Here is a 16,904-nt window from a genome sequence, read left to right on the forward strand (position 1 = left end):
GCAGCAATTGCACAGTTGCTAAGGAGCAACGACTTTTATCAGCTATCAGATGTGACACAGTATTGTTCTGCGAGAAGAGGGCAGCTGAGAGAATGATGCTGGCATCAGAGGAGGAAACTTGCCTTGTTTTTCAAGATGAAAGGAGGATGCTGTGATCTTAATGTCACTAAATTTAAAACAGTTCAAAGAGTGATGACACAAAAACACAAAGGGCTTTAGACTACAGTAAGAGTTTATGTTCAGAAAAAATATTTGCTCACTACATGCACTTTTCTTTCAGTAGAGATAGATGGTGTGAGATGCTTTCATTAATCACTAAATGCTGCTTTGCTCTGAAGAATGCAGTGTACATGCTGAAACATGCTAAAGAAAACTGTCTTCCAAGAGTAGCGGGGTGCTAGACACAGCATAAGTAAATGAAATAGAACAAAGTAGAAAAGGATGCTTAATGAGCAGCTACTCAGGACATTTATGTGGCTCTAAGAATAGACTGTAGGGATAGTAGACATCTTTTTTGCTTTCAAATACCCCATGACTGGCTGCGCTTTGTGCATTTGGTCTCTCTATCACATAGTGATAAAGCAAAATTCCTTTTGTGTTTTTATGTGCTTTTTATTTCCTGAAGTTGTAGAGGGAAATTTTGCAGGGAACAAACTGCCAATTAATGCACTTTTGTCATATGTCTTTTTGCCTTTCATCCTTGCTTTCCATTATTCATGGAGTGTCTTCTAGAATTAGTCCTTTTATAAAAGCTACTGAGATTGTTTCCTTCAAAATCTTTCATCTAGACCTGGTCCTCTATGATATTTTTGGGATATTGCCAACAGAAAAGTCCAGGTATATATGGTCAGGGGCTGCCTGTGCAAGTGTCTTAACCTTTCTCTGTCTCAGTTTACTCAAATATTACATGAGGATATAAACTTGTCTATTCTGTCTTTTTGGCTTTTATCTCAAAGGCATATGGGAATTGAGAAGGTTGCGTAGGGCCTTCTGGGATAGAGGAAGCTTTGCATCCACAAGTGAGGACCATCTTTCTCTGCAACTAAACCAAAGGTTTCAGATGTAGCCACTGTCTCTTTGTTCTTAGCGCTGAGTCATCTAGGTCATCCTAGAAATCGAAAAAGATTTGAGGCCCAAGTTGCGGTTTTCAGAGGCCTCTGGCTCCATGTAGCTCATGGCTCTATGAGAAGCAGCTTCTCTTTAGCTGCATTAGAAGAGAAAGGCAAAAGCAGCATCGCAGTAAGAAGAGAAACAGTTGTAGGGTTCCAGTTGTGGTAGGCCGTAGTTATGCTAAGCTATGCTAAGCTACAGTACCAAAAAGCAGTATGGGAGAAAAGGGCCTCCTGACTATTGGATGACATAGGAAGAAAAAACCCCCACACTAACCAGCATTAAAGGAAGTATAAACACAGCAGGTACACATGTAAAGTTGGAACTTACTAGTGCGTGTGCAGGTGCATGAATTTGGGAAACAACAGATTCTTTTCGACAGAAAGAGAGAGAGAGAGAGAAAGAGTTGGCACAAGATGTGAGGGGTATGCATGTATGAACACAGGAGTTGGGTAGCCTGTTCCTTGTAGAGACCTACAGGAGTGTGTGTACAGCATCTCCACTTGTCAAGGGTAAGCTTTGCTAAGTTGGACTGATTGTTAATTAGATCAATTGGTGTATTGTCGAACAACAAGAAACCATTCTGAGCTTTTGCCACTGAACATGTATTGGAGTTATTTTCTGCGTTGCCTTTAGGACCTGGAAGATGGCTTACTAGCATCAGACTTCCAGAGCATACAGACTGCAGCAGTCTGTGTATCAAAAGTAACACCAACCAGATACCATTAGAGAAAACTCTGCATGCACCTTAGAACAACAGATTTATTACGGGTGATCCATTTTCAATTAATACTTTGATACTTTGAATTAGGTTGGGGCAAGAAAAAAAAATTTTGAAGGCAACAACAGCCGTCATGGAGTTGGTGAGCTGCTAGGATAGAGCTCGCCCTGGACACCAAGACAAGGCTGTCAGACTCATGGAGTGGTGTTCTTTGCCTTGGGTGCCTTGATAGGATGGAAATTGATTTGACTTGGATTAAGGGTTGGTATTTGATTGGTCAAAAAAACACTTGATCAGTTGACTGGTCAAATAGTGGTCAAATATTTTAAGCATTAGAAAAGTGAAGAGAGAGACTATAATCTTCAATAGGTTAGATACTTATGCTAATAAGAAAAAAGTTAACTTATGAAATATTTAAATTATTTACAACTATCAGTGTTAGGTAAGTGTAAATATGAATCATATTCAAGACTGAAAAGTTATTTCCTTGTCTTTTAACCCCAAACCAGCCCAAACAGTTATAAAATAAATTAAAATTAAACAGAAATAAAACACACAGAGCAACTGTGAGACAAAAGTCATTTAAAAAAACCCAGTTGTACTAAGAACACTTCAGGCTTTTTGTTGTTGGCCAGGAAGAGCAGCTTTTCTTATGCTGCTGGTTTTGTTTCTTCTCTCAGCAGAGTCCTGCAGCGCAATGTGGCTCAGTGGAGGGAAGGGAAAGGAGCCTGGAAATGCTCAGGAGAGAAGACAAGGGCAGGGGGTTCCTTCTCCTAAGTGGTGGGTGGATGGACCGGGTGCAGTGGGGGGGTATCCATCCTGACTTAAGCAGGACACTGAGGGACAAAGAGCCATGACAGCTGCCCTTGCTAACAGATAACACTACGATGCAATAAAAAGGTAGGCTGTCACCTACATAAGGGTATTTTTTGCTTCATGGAATATCTGACACTTTTTGGCTGTGGTCAAATAGATGTTCAGTTGACCAGTCAGCTGTCATTATTTGACTAGTCAATTGAACAGTTTCCCAGACCCAACTTGGATGTATTGTATGTAATCAGTTCAGGTGGGTTTTTTGTTTCAAGAATTCAATAGTTGCTTCAGTATTCAGCAGGTTGGATTCTCTCTTATTAGGCTTGCTTTTGATATGGGAAAGATTGAAATGCCTGCTATTTCCCTCCTTGGGGACAAGGATTTGATTAATCCACTTACTATTTTGGAGTTTTAAAAAAATGCGTGCCTTTCTTCTTTTACCGAGAGCTTCATGACAGTCAGGTTTGACAGGTTGACATGATACAACTTTTGATTCTCAGATCTCCTACCTTAACATAGGAACTTCTAGCTCATCTTCCAGCTCTGGGTTTCCTAATGTACACCCAGGGCCAAACGATTAATCCAAACCTGAAATCCATGAACTCTATGAATAAAAGGGGTGTGTAGGTGTTTGGAGGAGAATTTGTTTAGTATTAATATTATCCTTTTAGTACTGTTCACTCTGATTTACATTATTCAAATGAGAGTACTAAGTTGTGGATTTTTTTGGTGGATGACTGCTAACATTTTTGTCATGAAACTTCTCTCTCAGAAAAAGTCAAACTTGAGGTTGCATGGTTCCTCCAGCATTTGACTGCTATCATTAAAGCATTTTGGAGTCTGATACCATTACAGTCAATTTGTAGTGGTATCTACCTACTGACCTACAACAGGGCTGTTCAATTGGCATTTGTGGGCTGGATGTGGCCTGCAAGGGGCTAATATGTGGCCTGTGGGCGTCTACCTGGTTTTTACTCCCCTCATTACTTTTGCAGCCACGGTAGTTGGGAATGGAGCAGTGGGCCAAGTTTCTCATGATGGTAGAGGAGCAGGGGAGAAGGCTGGGCATGTTGGAAGATTGAGGCCCCTGCAGTAAGGGAGGGAGTGGGGCTGCCACTGGGGCTAGGGCAGGGGCAGGTGCTGCCCAGCCATGGCAGGGCAGGTCAAGGCATGGGATGGAGCCACAAGCCACTCGTTTAGAGGGCACAGCTCCCGCAGCTGCACACACCTCTGGAGGGCATGGGGGCATGTCCCCCCTGGATCTGCATGTAGGACAGGGGTGGGCTGCCACTGTGGGCTGAGGCCAAGGGTGGTGCCAGGCTCTTCCTGGCAGGGGGTTGGGCTAGGGCTGTGCTCAGGGCAGGCGGCAGCAGCACTGGGAGTGGGGTTACGTGGACGGCTGTGCCTACCCCAATATTTGCTGTAGCCCCCCATATTCCCCCTCCCAGTGCTGCTGCTGCTGCCACCCATCCTGAATGCAGCCATGGTCCAGCCACCTGCTGGGAAGACCGTGGTGCTGCCTCTGGCCCCCAGCCCGCTGCAGCAGCCCACCCTTGCCCCGTATGAAGATCTGGGGGGCACACATCCCCCATGCCCTCCTGGGATGCGTGCAGCAGTAGGAGCTGTCCCCCCTTGCGCCCCTGACAAGCTGTGGCTCTGTCCCATGCTATGTCCTGCCCCACCCTGGCTGGGCAGCGCTTACCCCAGTGTCAGCCCCACTCCCTCCCTCACCTTGGGGGCCTTGATCTGCTCCCCACATGCCCCTTCCCTCCCCCCTTGGCTCTTCCCCCACAACAGATTTACCAGCCGAACGCTGCTCTCCATGCGGCCGGGCCGCATATTGGCTATTGGATTGGTATCAGCCGATATGGCTCGTTAAAAATCCGCCATCGGTATCAGCCCAAAAAATCTCTATCAATGCACCCCTAGTGTGGATATTTGGAAGGGTGGCATTCTGTTCTTTTCAGGTACCCGAGATGACCAGATTGCTCAGGTTTGCATTCTGTTTCTGGATGTGTACATAGATGTTCACATGGGTAGGACTCCGCACCCAGGAGCAGAGTGCCATTCTGTGCAGGAGAGCCATTCTTAGGGCTCAGACAGTCATGTCAACAACCAAACTTAGTTGTAGGGTAAGAAAGGGATGGGATGCCATCCTCAGTGTTGAAGAATATCTATTTTAATGGTTATTACTATTAAAAATGTTTGTCTTTATTGCCGTTTTGAATTGTGGTGAATCTAGTCTCTTGGATCCAAATGCATCCTTCAGAGGAAATGATTCTGTCTTCTGAATTCCAGATGGAAATTAAGTGCACGCATTGACACAGCTTTATAAGGGTTTCAGGTCTCATTAGAAAAACATTGACAATTTTTCTTTAACTGGCTTTCTTCAGTCAAGCTCTCTCAGGGATTACTACCCTTAGTTAATTTCCCAACAGTGGGGATCTGTACTGATACTAACAGATGACGGAAAGATTTCTTAGCTTGTCCATTCAAACCCAAGAATTACCGTGTAGATTGACAGCATAGATTCACATGCCTTAGCTGACTATCCCAGTTCGTCAGAGTCAATGCCATAGATTCTGATTTAGTAGAAAGAAGTGGACTGGGGTTGAGGCTTCTTGCTCTTTGTAAGGCTGTTGATCTGAGCCTTCAGCGATGCAGGGGAACAGATCCTGTGGTGGGTTCTGACTTTGGTACCGAGAGCACGGGAACTTTCTCCAAAGACAGTTGCTCTGTGCTGTCAGTTTATTCAAGGAACTACACTACTATGTAAGTACACTTTCCTTGAGCACTTGCTTTGAGAATAATTCTCTCATTTATAAAAGATTGCTGTGGCATTCGTCAAAAATGTAAGTTTAATATATTTATTTCTGAAATACCCATAAGTGTGTCTGTTGTGTTGCAGGCATTTGAGCTTGCAACTGGAGACTATTTGTTCGAACCACATTCTGGTGAAGACTATTCCAGAGATGAGGGTATGTATCTTTTGAGATGTTACACAATTTCCCAGAGATAATCACACCTTTGTAAAGTTTTTACTAGCGGGGTTAGTTTTTGGATTTGACTGAACTGTTCATCAACACTGTGTTCTGGTTCCAGAATATAAATTCACATGTTTTTCTTTTTAGTTTTAAGTCCCATGAATAGCAATAGGTGGGCAAACCTCCTTCAGCAGATACACTACTCTTGCTTAACAGCATCCTGAAGGAAGTAAACTACCTCCTTGTAAGATCTGCATATGTGTGAAAACCTGATTGAGAATGTTTCAGTTACAAAAGCAACACAATCAAGCTCTATAGTTTTCTCTGTTTTAAGATTGACACTGGAATAATTATTCACAATTGTGTATATTTGATTTTAAGTAGTGAATTACTAATTTTTTTAAAACCAAAATTAACTCCTGCTTCCATCTGTGTACCTGTCCATTTCCATGCTTGTTTGCTTGTAATGCCCTTTGCAGTGGTAACGTGGGCATCATTCATTGTTCCTAAGTGCTACTAATGATGCCAGAGCTCTGCTGATCCTGGAAACCTCTGCATGGGTTTGCTGCAAACATTGTTAATTTAAAAACTATTTCTGATTTTTTACTAATTCCAGTTTCTTTCCTCTTCTTTTTATCCCATCCTTTCCCTGCCCTTCCCACTCCCGTGTCCTTTTTTTCTCTCCTTCATAGACCACATAGCACACATCATAGAGCTGCTAGGCAATATCCCAAGGCACTTTGCTCTGTCTGGAAAATATTCTCGGGAATTCTTCAATCGCAGAGGTAGTACCTCTTCTTTTTGAAAGGCGCCGTGATGCAGACAGAAGTGGAATGGCAGCTGGTGGTTATAACACATACCACTAAGAAGCATTTTCTCAAATCATACATGCAAAATTAGCCTTGAAGAACAAAAATTAACAAATGAAAAAACAAAAACCCATAGAGCATTCCATTGCCTTTGTTTTGCCAACTTATTGAAAAAAAAAATTGCATATGTATTTTAAATCAGTTAATTGACAAAATCTTATCTTTTAACTGTCTTTTTGTTGGAGAAATTTCCCTGAAAGCACATTTCCAAATTCCCAAATTTGGAAATTCCAAATTTCCAAATTAACCATCCCAAGTGGAAAGCCTTGTCTGTACACTCAGTGGTGTTTATGGCTTTTTTTGAGGAGGACAAATCTATTTCTGTCTGTACTGGGCCAGCATTAGTGTGTGCATGCAATGTACTGATTAAACTGTTGTATGTTTCTGTTTTGCTGGCAATATTCTCCAATGCAGACCACATAGCATTGATCATTGAACTGCTGGGAAAAATCCCTCGAAAATACGCTATGTTGGGGAAATATTCCAAGGAGTTTTTCACCAAAAAAGGTAATGGTATTTATGCAACACTAATTTAAAGCATAACGCTAGCCAAAAGGATAAATTATACATTCATGTGTGGGTAACGAAGAAATATATCCATTTAAATGAGAAGATCGTGTTAAAGAAGAGTTTTATAAGTGTGAACTCACCTTTCCATGAAGAGCAAAAAGTTGCAGAATAAAAATGATTTCACTTACCATTTATATTGTGAAACAGTGGATATTAAAGCAACATTTTCATAAAGCATTATTTAAATGTATAGATAGCACCAAATGCATCCTAATGTAAAATTAGTTTAAATTTATATTCTCTGAAATTTATCATCGGATAATGCAGTCTGACAAACATTGAAAGGATTTAAAATACTCTTGGGGAAAATAACTGTTGTTCACTTTTTACCTTATGCTGTTCAAGCAGACTCTCTTTCTAAGGGGTAAAACAAATAATAAAGAGAAACACAAAGGTTTTATGTATTTCCTGCCATTACCTTCCCATTCTAATAAGGGGAAAACAAATACAGAAATAGTAGTTGTGTGACACAGATATGGACAGCTCGTGTCTTCCGTCTCAATAGCATTATTTCACTTTTAACAGTATCAGTATTATTTGTGTTGTGGTAGTATCTGGGAGTCCTGTTCGTAGCCTGGGTCTCCATCATGTTAAGTGGTGTACAAATATGAAATAAATTTAATACTAAACCTGTATGTGATGTAGTACAAGAACTGGTTTTGGTCAAGTTTCTTTCATTTTGGCTTCAGTTAGGTTAGCAGAATTAAACTAGTATACGTCTCTCTTTATAACATGGTGAATTGTTCTACTGTCAGGCTGTAGTACCTTGTCTCTCTGTTACTTGCTCTTATTTTGTTGATTAAATTCTTCTAATTGTAATCTCTTACACTCTAACAATAAAAGTTAATGTCTTGAGAATTTCTCTCTTCGGTAGATGCAGAAATCAGGCTAGCACCAATAACAACTCAGCATTATTTCAGATCTCATAAGTGAACTCATTGTGGAAAGTGGTGACGTCTGGTGGTTAAGCAGGGATAGGGATTCCTGGGCGACGTTCCTAACTTCAACACTAGCTCACTGTGATGGTCAATTTAGTGCACACACAAGGTCCTTTTTTGTGTCTTCAGAATGGCTATTCGGGCTTAAATACTAGCTTAGCACAGACTGACCAGCATTTTGTAAAAACATAGTAAAAACCTTGACATGACATCAAAATTAAAAACGTGTTGCAGTGCTTCTGGTGCACAGACAAGAGGATTTTATCACTGAGGACATCTGACTATTCTTTATCCTTGGGCAGTTGGTAAGATTAAAATAAAGTGGTAGTAAAGATTTGTTTGTTTCCAGTGCGCGTCTCATTCCCTTCTGGGAATTCCTGCTGCAGATTTATACCCCTGGCCTCTCTGCATGCCCCTCTTTGGCTCTGGAGTCTTAGAGCAGGTGTAGATCAAGAACCAGCCATGACTTCCTTCATATCGTGGTAGTGGAAGAGGAGTGATGTTGTACCTGTGGTGGGCCAGAAATAATGCAAGAGGCAAGGATTTTTTAGGTTGTGTTTTTTATTGGATCTACTATGTAGCTGGGGCAGAGTTAGACAAACCTTTTCATGGAAAACATTTTTCCTTAGGTCTGATGATAAGGCACAGAAAACCAGGCACCTTAAGAAATTCTTACCTCTCTTGCCTCATTGTCATTTATGGTAGAATCCTTTATTGCTCTTCTGTCTAGCTAATAAGGTTGGTCTGTTGGAGTTCACATTAATACTAAAAAAACCCCCATAGTTGTTATAGCTTGGGGGAGAGGAGCTGTTTATTTTCCTTTACAGGGAGGGAGGGGACATGGCCCTCTTCCTTGGATCTCTCAAGTGCATTTTAACAACCACTGCAGCTGTGGGGCACTGACAGTCCACACCCCCTGCTCCACTTGTGGCAGGTTAGGGTGCTTTTGGCATCTTTCCACATTATTCTTGTACAGCAGGGTTGATTGTGGGTGAGGACATGAATGGGATGGTTTGCATAGGGATGATCCTGCTGAGAACAGAGGACTGGACTAGATGACTTCCTGAGGTCCCTTCCTACTCTGCTTTTCTGTGATTCGGGGTATTCTGGTGGCAGTTTTTCTAGGAGCAATGGATCTGATATTGCATCTTTATTAAGCTGTTCATTACCAACTGGTCATTCTGTTTGTATCAGTTACTTTTGTTAAATCTGATTCTGGCAGGAAATTAGGCTTTGGAAATGCCATTGGAGAATAATGTTAATTAAAAAATCAGAAGCCATTTTTAATTTAAACATTGTTTAATTTTTTTATTTCAAATCAGAAATTTTATTTTCATCCCAGATTAATTATTTATGTTCTTTTTAATGTATAGCTGTAAATTGCTAGACTTGGGTTTACCCACTAGTTTTAGTTTCTTACAGATTGGAGGCAAGGATTTCCTTGGGTGATATCTGTTATTGGACCAACTGCACGGCTGGGATAGACTTAGACAAACTTTTGAATGCAAGAGATCCTTCATCCCAGATTGGACACACAATTTTTTTGGTTTTTTATGAAGTTTACACTTAAAATGCTCAGGATAAAACATCCAAATTCAAAGCTGATGAACAGCTGTATTGTGAGAAAAGCATGAATTCAACAGAAGACTGATAAGCAAATAGACATGCTGCTGTTGTGCCTAGCACCCCCTGCTGATATGTCAAACCTTCTCCAAGTTAAGAAAGCTGAAATGTGTTGGCAAGGATGCACACCAATTGCAAACTCTGCTGGAAGAGGCTTTGGGGCCTATGTTAATTAGGTGCTTTTGGAATATCTCATTAGGTGCTGAAATAAGGGTTTAGGACTATACATTTAGACATTTTAGAAAACATTGCCCTCTGTATAAAAAAAAAATTACAGTCCAATTGATAAATGTATTGAAGGTATACATAATTTCTCATCACTAATGGGGGAACAATTCTATTCATCGTGTTTTGAAATACCAAGTTTTGTGCCCAAAAAAACGAATTAAAAAGTAATAAAAATGTGGTAGCTGGTGATGGAGCAAACAGAACTTTAAGCAGCAAATACTTTCAGGGAAGTGTTCAGTGAACTACTTGTCGATCATTCATGTGAGCAAAATTGCAGGCTCCTAGTTTTCAGTATTTTGGGTGAAATTGAATTAAAAGATAGTCCCAGTAATGATATTTTTATAAGCATTTATAATTCAGGTCATTATCAATTTAGAACTAAAGGCACAGTAGCACAAATATTCAAATCAGTGTCACAAAGCCTTAGCCTGAGTGATAGCAAGGATTTAAACAAAGAAAATCTCTCGTCCCTGAAGCTGTGATGCAAGGGATTTGCAACAGGTCTGTGCTCTCCAATGAAGTGCTTCCTGCTGTGGGCTTTATCACATTATCATTGCTGCTTAAGGTGGTCCCTAAGTTGCTACTTGTGGAAGAGACAATGAAAAGACAGCTCAAAGATGCCCCCAGGAGCCCTTCCTTCAGACATTAGGCTGCCACATTTAAGGGATTTGACTACATCTAGACAAGCCATTGGAGGGCACTGTTGAAGCACTCTCTGAAGCTCTTTTGATGAACAAAAGGGCATGGAGAAAGCTGGGGAGGCAGAATTGTAGTTGAGGATTCAGTTTTATAAAAAGGGAGTTTGCTACCAGTGGCCAGGAGCGTCAGAAGAACCACGGGTCTTATGCAGGTTCAGTGCCAAGTTGCTGGGTGTGGAAAAGTAGGGTCTGTAAATCAGAGTCCACTTGGAATAGCAATACTTATGATTTAGTTGCCCAGACCTAAAGAAAGGCACTTTATACCCAAAAGCTTGCCTAGCATCTCTCTCAACTACATAGGTGGTCCAATAAAAGATATTACCAAAAAAATCCTTGCTTCTGACAATAAGGACTTTTTTGCTGAGAGTAAATTGAACCTGCTTTGCTGTAGTTTAAACGCATTATTTCATGTTGCTCTGTGTTGTGAAGTGGCTGCACTATTTTGTATGACTGTTGAGGGGTCATCTTAATTTTTCAAATGTAACTATGAATATATTTCCTTTTGTATGCTTAAATTGCATATTTGGTGTTACTTAGAGATGGGTGAGGGTTCCACTAAATAAGGAAGAGTTACTAACTCCTTTGGAGTCAAGGCTGAATTCCTGGTACAATATACCATTTTTCAACACCACCTTTTCCTTACCGAAACCAAAACACTCATAGACCACATCTCTTCCTAGGGTAAAAAGGGAAAAATTTAGTGACTATCCCGTAAATTATGTCAGAAATGTGAGGATTTAACTTTTTTCATAATTCACTTTTTTTCAAAGTTTTTTCTAATTTTTTTGGCTTATATCCCTGAGACATTTACAAATGAATTTCAAAGTTCATCAGTTAAGGGCGTTTCTAGATTTGGGGGGAATATATAGATATTTAAAGGTATTATAATGGGACTACAAAAGCATGTCTATAGATAGCTGTGTGTGTTTGGAAGTTCATCAAGCCCACAGGGGTACTGCACCAGACTTCCAGTTTCACGTGCACTACATCTGGTGATACGCACTTCAGCTGTTGCAGTTAATGCCAACTGGCCAAAGGGCTTGTTAGCTAGGACTGGCCAACAAACAATCACAGTGGGTGTGCGGACTCTGCCCTCAAAGGAGCAGAAAAGATGAAAGCACACAATGGAAAAGGGACTGCTCTGACAAATGACAGTGAGGAAGCCACATGGAGATGAGAGGTGGGTGGGATGGGGTCCGTTTCCCTGCAGGTAGTTCACTGCACCAGTCACTTCATGGGTTGCTGGCTGTCACTGAGCAAGTTGCAAGCATGTGGGCCTGGAAGAAGCTTCCTCAGTCATCAAGTTGTTTCCATCAATAGAGTTTATTCATGGCCAATTTATACCATTTGTTCTTGTGCCAACATTTTCCTGACGTAAATGGTTCTCCTCACTGCAGCACTAACTTGAATGCATCACATTGACAGCTTACAACGGTCACACTGATAGCTTCTCCTCAGCTGTTTCCATGCGATGAGCTCCCAGTTTGTAGAAGTTAATAATCCGGAAGTGCATGACCTTATTAGACTTTGTAGTATTGAATTTCATCCCATTTCTTTTACTCCGGTCCTCAAGGACATCCAGTTTTGTGTACAATACCTGAATTAACTTGGGTATTTGCCTATATTTGCTAATCACTTTGTGCTAGTTGCTTTACTGAAGGCCTGGCAGAGGATGTCTACCTCATTTCCTGTCTACAAAATGAGAGATCAGGTTATCCTGGCATGTTCTCTCTTTGGTAAAACTCTAATTGCATTTCATCTCATTTTCTATTTACTGACTTGCATTTAATTATTCTTACCTTCAAAATTTGTACTATTGAGGGCAGACTGAGGGGCCTATAGGTGCCCATATAATTCCCCCTTCCCCCCCCCTTTCTTAAATATAGCTGTGTGTTTGCTATTTCCCATCTTAGGGTACATCCACAACTTGGTAAATTTGTTAAGAAAACTTGCACTGGACTTGTGGCTTTGTTTGAGTGAACTGAGTCGGAGTTTTGTTGCCACCTCAGCTGTGGCAATTTACACTGTCATACCCTCATTCCCCTTGTCCATCCTGCACTTACCCCCACAGTCTACTTCAAAAACTGAGACAAAGTATTCATTTACTTTTGGGGCCTACACTACCTTTGCTTTTATTTTATTTCATCATCCGTTAAATATTTTAAGAACCCCAGAAGAATTTTTGTAACCCCCACCAAACTTGCCCTTAAATGTAAGGATCTATTTAGCCAGCCCTCCCAAGGGGCCATTATATTTTCCTCAGAACATGCTAACCCTTATTTGGAAATTCAAGTTCAGGCTCTACTTTGCAACAAATAAAACATTCAGAATATACCGACAATATTAATTTAGCCTCTGTGGTGAGATCTTGGGAAAAGCCAGGACCTTACCCAGAGACTTCACGCCTTTTAGACACCGATGTGATGCATCTGTGTAAGAGATGGACGTGGCATCTCAGGAAAGCAGAAGGGCAGAGGTATGTTGTTTGGAGGACCACATTTGTAATCAAGTACGTGCCCAAAAAAGTCTGGTGGATCCCAAGTCTGGAATCTCTAGGCTTTGGCAGGTAGTGGGGCTGGGCATTCCTGGTCCCTGTGGGGAAAATGACAACACTGGGAACACGTTACTTGTTTCTTCCTAGGGGTTCTGCTAAGTCTTTTTCAGCACTACGGTGAAAACTCTTGTGTGTCGGTGGTGGTGATGGCAGCATTTCTCACTGGGAAACTTCCCTTATCTTTAATCTCATGACTCAGGTTTTCTTTGCATATGGTCAGCTAACAATAGGCTGTGCCACATTCAAGGCTAAAGTAGTATTTGATACAAAGACTTATCATTTCACCACACTGCAGTTTGCATTTCTTTGTCCTGAGTAGATCCCGCTAGCATTCACATTTTAGTCACCTATCTTTCAGAGGCTAGATCTTTTCAAAATTAATCTATTATGTAGATTGGTTAGGGTTGAGATCTGAAAATAATTGTACGAAGGCCACACACGTATGTGAATTGCCAGTATAGTACAGCTAATTTAAGAGGAACTATGCCTTCAGAATATGTGCTTTAAGAATAATTTTTCATTTTTGATAATGACCTAAAACATTTGCTGGGTTTATTTCTAAGGGAGGACTGCAGTAAGTTACACAAAGCTGCTTTAGTAGATATTCTGTGCAATGGTGTTCTGGATATGATGAATGGAAGTGACTAAATGACATAAGCAGAATAAAATTGATAATTGGCTTTTTCTAACATAATTCATTTTTCCATGCAGGAGAACTCCGGCACATTACCAAGCTGAAACCCTGGAGCCTGTTTGATGTACTTGTGGAGAAGTATGGGTGGCCACATGAAGATGCTGCACAGTTTACAGATTTCTTGATCCCCATGTTAGAAATGGTCCCAGAAAAACGAGCTTCAGCTGGAGAATGCCTTCGGCATCCATGGTTGAATTCTTAGCAGCCTCAACATATAGTGCTAAGCCAGCAACCACTTTCCATTGCATCAAACCTAAATGGGGACTATCACAAAACAGGATCACAAATGAGCTGGCTTCATCCTCAGACCTTTATTTTGCTTTGAGGTACTGTTTGACATTTTGCTTTTTGTGCACTGTGTTCTTGGGGAAGGGTAGTCTTTTCGTCTCCAGCTAGTAGTTTACTGACCCACTTTCTTCAGAAAACACTTACCGTGTCTTTAAGCATTGTTTCTTGTGTTGTGTGGCATTCAAATGTCAATTTTTTGAACAAAAAGTACTTTTCCCCCCCCAATGTGTTTTGCCAGGTTTTGTAACTATTTATGAATAATATTTTAGCTGATGAGTATTATATAATTTACAAGCTTAAGAAATTATCAAATCAGTACTGAGAAATGGCAAGGAATTGTACAATTTTATCTTCTGGCAAAGGGACATCATTCTTGTATTATAGTAAATGTAAATGCACCCTGTAAATGTTTATTTCCATTTAAATATGGGATGGGGATTAAATTTCAGAGTAAAGCTACTAAGTTTTAGAGAGCATTGTAGCATACAAATTGCATGTAGTGAACTTCAACTGCTTTAAAGAGCTGTGTAAACTTTCCATCTGCAGCAGTTCCCATTCATTGGATTTTACACAAAGTGGCTCTGGTTTACAAGATTTCATTCCCCAAATGGCACTTTAAAGGAAGGCTAGACTTCTTTCTACTAAAGTATGCATTATCATTTAGCACTCCCTTTTAGAACTTTTGCCTATTTTAAGTGCTTTTAAAAGAGAAAATAGCGATTTCCCTTTTAATGTGATAGTGAAGATATGGTACCAGATGGTGTTGCCTTTTTTTAAGCACTGTAAGTTGTACTATACCAAGAGATTAAAAGTGAGCATGGGAAACATTCTCTGTGTAGAGTTACTGATCTTTTACAAAATGTGTGCTTGGAGTCAGAGTAGATACAAAAGCAGTTTTGGTACAGTGCAGTCAGCACAATTATCTGACGGTACGGAGAGATCATGCTCATTCCATTCATAGCTTTACATGTTTTCTAAAACAAATTGCACTAGCTTAACTTTTTCCCATGAATTAACATATATAGAAATAAGATTTCCCTTTGTAAATTGCACGCAAAACTTTTAAATGTTTCCTAGAAAAAGGCTAACTAGACTCACTCATAGGCAATACAGATTTTAGAATGTAAAATATGGAGATGTATTTTGGCCTCTTTTAGAAGTCAGTGGGATGAATGTAAGTTTATTTCTGGTTTTACATGTTAATTATGGTGCCACTTTTTCTTGACTCTGTCCATTTACAATTTATTCACATGCCTTTGCAATAACTAGATTGTGAGAAGGTAGCCCTGTGTTGTAACAATAACAAATTGTTTGAGGTGCTTGCAGTTGTCTAATTAAAGTGTTTTGTTTTTTCAGACATTGTGCTAGTCATTGGAATGTTTGGTAGAGATAAATCCAACTGCGCTGCAGTCCCATTTCCCATTACAGCTAGCACAAATTAAAAGAAACATGCTAAAATGGCAGTAGACAATTCTTTTGTAAACTTAGAGTATTTTGTTAACATTTTACCTACTGTCAGTGACAGCAGACTGTACAGCAGTGGAAACAGTATGTCTCACACTTAGCTCACCGCTTGTTCAGACATGTCAGACTTGAGAAATGGCATTCCCTAGGGCTTGCTCCAATTAAACAAACATTCCTTTCCCATTTCCTTATGTGTCTCCCTCCAGTATATTTAAAATGAAAACTGTTAAAAACCCCTTAGAGTGCAATACTAAATGCTACTATTTAGAAGGAACTCAGCCACAGCAATGTCAACAGTTGGGTTTCAGATCAGATAGCCCACGTTCATCCGCTCTTCAGCCACTTCATGCTGGAACATCTTTTTAGAACAGCAAGGATGATGATGACAAATGCTGCACTAGAAGCAGAGAAGATGGAGGTAAAATCATTTTCAGCTTCACAAGTGGAGTTAGCTATTATTGATTTGTAGCTGCTGCTCAAGTGAACATGTATTCTTTGAGTACAGGAGGGAAAGAAAAACATAAGAATCAACAAAGCCCACCATTTAAAAATGCACCAAATTAAGTATTAATACATTGCAACTCTTTGTAATATTATACCTCTCAAAAAAAATCCTGTGGTACTATATTCAGTCAATGACTTAGTGCTATCTCAGACTTAGTTAAGCTCCTGCTCTTCTATTTTTCAAAAGCTCTAGCTGTTCACGTTAAAATGACAAAGATTGCCGCTTGCACAATGAAGATGTTTGCTCTGAAGCTAGGTGATGGACACCTCACATGGGGGGGTGGGAAGAGTTTTTCATCTGTCTCTAAACATCATACTAAAAGGTGTAGTAGACTGTGACTATTATGATGCATGTCTTGGGATATGTCAGTCACTTTTTCAACGCTGGGCCCTGGCTAATGGTCTCGACTGAAAACTGTTACTTATTCAGGTTTGGTCAGCTCACCTAAATGCTGATATTTTTGCAACTGAAACATCAGTTTAACCTCTAGCCACAGGGAAACACATAAATGAGAATGTTCCCAGATGAGCAGGGAGAGCATTAGGAATTGATCTCATCAATCCAGCACCTTGGATCAGTAGTTATTTTATGACAAAATATCACCTGCTAAACTATTTCAGTTAGATAAGCCAGGTTTTTTTTTAATCAGTAAGAAGTCTTCGATTCCTTGGAAATATAGTGTTAAAGAACATGGGGGAGAGGGAGAAACTGTCACAGCCCCAAGTTAAAAACAGTGACATGAAACACCTTGTCCTCCCACTAGGCTTCCATTTAAAAAACAAAGTAGGAATCCTGCCTTTGGGTCCTACAGCATAAAACATTAGCACACATGGCAATAACATCTT

General features: G+C 40.3%; 1 protein-coding gene across 9 annotated transcripts in view; it reads left to right on the top strand.

The window, feature by feature from the left end:
* SRPK2 (SRSF protein kinase 2) overlaps positions 1 to 15,562 on the top strand; it is a 269,647-nt gene extending 254,085 nt beyond the window's left edge. For 7 of the 9 annotated variants that reach the window (XM_019543576.1, XM_019543580.1, XM_019543578.1 and 4 more), the window contains 4 exons: positions 5,553 to 5,622; positions 6,321 to 6,413; positions 6,912 to 7,004; positions 13,820 to 15,562. In XM_019543576.1, the coding sequence (XP_019399121.1) occupies positions 5,553 to 5,622; positions 6,321 to 6,413; positions 6,912 to 7,004; positions 13,820 to 14,004 (441 nt within the window). In that variant the 3' untranslated portion in view covers positions 14,005 to 15,562. The remainder of the gene's footprint in view (positions 1 to 5,552; positions 5,623 to 6,320; positions 6,414 to 6,911; positions 7,005 to 13,819) is intronic. The other 2 variants (XM_019543583.1, XM_019543582.1) reach the window with 2 other exon arrangements.
* Positions 15,563 to 16,904: the final 1,342 nt, after the last annotated feature.

Source organism: Crocodylus porosus, unplaced genomic scaffold, assembly GCF_001723895.1.
Source record: "Crocodylus porosus isolate Cpor-Errol unplaced genomic scaffold, CroPor_comp1, whole genome shotgun sequence".
Classification (NCBI taxonomy): Eukaryota; Metazoa; Chordata; order Crocodylia; family Crocodylidae; genus Crocodylus; species Crocodylus porosus.